Consider the following 1,664-nt stretch of genomic DNA (forward strand, 5'->3'; position numbering starts at 1 on the left):
TTTTTTTTTTGTATTTTTTCAGTAGAGATGGGGTTTCACTGTGTTAGCCAGGATGGTCTCGATCTCCTGACCTCGTGATTCGCCGGCCTCAGCCTCTCAAAGTGCTGGGATTACAGGTGTGAGCCACCGCACCGGGCTGGGACCCAGCAATTATGCTTTAACAAACCTGCCAGGTGATTCTAATGCATAGTAAAGTTTAAGAATCACTGCACTAAACAATGATGCCAAGAACTTGAGTTAATTAATCTCATGAAGTGACAATTTTTCCTGTACTACATAAATGAAATGCCAAATAATATTAAAATGCCATGTTTGCTTTTTTTGTATGACTTGAAAACAGTTTACTGAAATGGACTTACATTTATATTATGATATAATTTTGCGATTATCTCTGTTAATGGATGAGAACAGCAGTGTAGATGTACTTGATTTTGGGAAAATCAAAGAGAAATACTACTAAGTATATTTCTAATAAGCCATAATTATAATATCACCTTGCATTTGTATATAATTTTGTATTATTCCATGCATTTTTATATATTACTTTATGTGATCTTTTCAGCCAGGGAAAGTTGAGTAGCTTTGTAACATTTCTCCTTTCCCCATAAAACCTAGAAATTTATTTAATAAACAAGAAATGTTGAATCTTCTGTTTCCTAACTGCAGATTTAAACTTCATGGCCTCTCCCCATATAAGAGACATGAAATTGTATACATGGCCATAAAGTTTTGAAATTACCTAATATTTCTTTTTCTTCATAGATAAACGATAGCATGATCTCAATGGCAAATGGGGGGAAAGTAGACAAATCAATAACCTTCTTGGTCTTTGTTGCTTCTGTGGCAAGTCCTCCCACACATCTCTTTACATTTTAGTCACCTAAAAAGAATAATCATAATTGAAATCCTGGAAATCACTGTCTATTTTTAACCTAGAAAAGACTGACTAATATCTTAGCCTTAAGGTGAATTTAATTGATGCTCTACTTTCTTTCAGAGACGTCTTCTTTGGACCAAAGATCTCTTTCGTGATTCCTTGCAACATTCACTGAGAATCTTCATGTATTCTGGAGAACACCACCCCTGATTTCCCACAAACTGCACTACATCAGTATAACTGCATTTTTAGTTTCTATATAGTGCAATAAAGCATAGATTCTATAAATTCTTACTTGTCTAAGACAAGTAAATCTGTGTTAAAGAAGTAGTAATAAAAGATAATGCAGTCTAATTTTTCTCTGTGGACATTGTTGGCATTGGTTAAAAATTTTGCCTAGAAATGTAATCTATGAGGTGTTCATTATACTCAGTTAGAGAGTTCTGCCCCCGAGATGAAGAGCCATAGGCATGGCTCAAGGATAGAAAATACTTTCAGTCCTTAGTTGACAGTTACTAACTATGCATTGAAAGAATCAAGTATAAGTTGAGATTCTTGGAAGGGAGGTAGAAATTTTCTAGTAAGAAGGAAAAAGAGACCAGCCTGGGCAATATAGTGAGACCCCCTCTTTACAAAAAAATGTAAAAATTAGCAGGTTGTGGGTACCCACACCTGTAGTTCTAGTTACTCAAGAGGGTCATTTGAATTTAGGAGTTTGAGTCTGCAGTGAGCTATGATTGTGCTACTGCACTCTAGCCTGGGTGACAGAGCAAGACCCTGTCTCAAA

At 35.6% G+C, this 1,664-nt stretch overlaps 1 protein-coding gene across 1 annotated transcript in view; it reads left to right on the forward strand.

Annotated features, from left to right (window-relative positions):
- SCRG1 (stimulator of chondrogenesis 1) overlaps positions 1-1,231 on the forward strand; it is a 17,127-nt gene extending 15,896 nt beyond the window's left edge. Inside the window, exon 3 of the mRNA XM_011986080.1 lies at positions 998-1,231. Within this exon, the coding sequence (XP_011841470.1) occupies positions 998-1,052 (55 nt within the window). The 3' untranslated portion in view covers positions 1,053-1,231. The remainder of the gene's footprint in view (positions 1-997) is intronic.
- The last annotated feature ends 433 nt before the right edge of the window (positions 1,232-1,664 follow it).

Source organism: Mandrillus leucophaeus, unplaced genomic scaffold (genome assembly GCF_000951045.1).
Source record: "Mandrillus leucophaeus isolate KB7577 unplaced genomic scaffold, Mleu.le_1.0 Scaffold292, whole genome shotgun sequence".
NCBI lineage: Eukaryota > Metazoa > Chordata > Mammalia > Primates > Cercopithecidae > Mandrillus > Mandrillus leucophaeus.